The sequence below is a fragment of the Bison bison genome, unplaced genomic scaffold (genome assembly GCF_000754665.1).
Source record: "Bison bison bison isolate TAMUID 2011002044 unplaced genomic scaffold, Bison_UMD1.0 scf7180017864527, whole genome shotgun sequence".
In the NCBI taxonomy this organism is placed as follows: domain Eukaryota; kingdom Metazoa; phylum Chordata; class Mammalia; order Artiodactyla; family Bovidae; genus Bison; species Bison bison.
Genome location: NW_011495078.1, coordinates 2,188,020 through 2,188,830, shown reverse-complemented (window position 1 = coordinate 2,188,830; position 811 = coordinate 2,188,020). Strand labels below are relative to the sequence as shown.

The window sequence follows — 811 nt, the reverse complement described above, 5'->3', positions numbered from 1 at the left end:
GGGGCAAGCGGTGTGTGCGGGGTGTGAGCTGGTGCGTAGGCGTGAGCGGGTGTGAACCCACAGCCAAGGGCCTGGGGGCACCTTCCTCCCAGTGTCCAGGCCCCGCCCCGACCTCGGCCGCAGGGTGGGCTCTGGGAGGTGCCGGCGTCCAGGCCCCGCCCCATCCCCGGCACAGGGTGGACGCAGAGGTGCCGGCGCCTAGGTGTCAGGACTGGAAGTCTGAGGAAGGCTCAGATGGGGACCAGAGGCCGGGGCCGGACGCCCCTCGGGGAGGGGCTGGGTCTCTGCCGTCCCGGGGACCCTGACAGGTGGGACCCACAGTGCTCACCGCAGCTGCTGCGTCCACCAGGGGGTTCCCTACAGGACACAAGTGGCCCGGAGCACACTGTGGTCGTGGCAGACGCTGGTCCACTCAGAACCTCGTCACTGCAGCCAACGTGCTAGCTCTCAGTGTGCGCGCTTTTAAGGGCCGTGACGCGTCTTACACGTGTAAAGAGTCTGGCCTTACAGTTACACACTAAAGTCAGCATTTACGAAGGGAGGAAGCGTCTGTTACATGCTGGCATGTAGCTGAAGTCCCGAAACAGGACTGAAAAGAGAGGCAACCATACCTGTCGCTCGGCCAGAGAAATGCCCACCGTCTCAAAGAACTGCTCCACGGAGGCCACGATGGCTCCCAGCACGGCGGGGCTCCGGGGACCACGGGGCTCCTGTGATGGCCACCGGGGAGGGTGCTCAGAGGCCAGAGCGCGGCCCCGGTAGGTCAGCCCGGGCGGGCGGGGGACGTGGCCCCCAGGGAGGCCGGGCACAT

General features: G+C 66.7%; 1 protein-coding gene across 1 annotated transcript in view; it reads right to left on the bottom strand.

The window, feature by feature from the left end:
- The window catches only part of CARS2 (cysteinyl-tRNA synthetase 2, mitochondrial (putative)), a 19,858-nt gene that overhangs the window by 884 nt on the left and 18,163 nt on the right, over positions 1-811 (bottom strand). The window contains exons 13-15 of the mRNA XM_010831546.1: positions 535-774; positions 329-357; positions 62-198 (exon numbers count right to left, since the gene is read on the bottom strand). Of these exons, the coding sequence (XP_010829848.1) occupies positions 62-198; positions 329-357; positions 535-774 (406 nt within the window). The remainder of the gene's footprint in view (positions 1-61; positions 199-328; positions 358-534; positions 775-811) is intronic.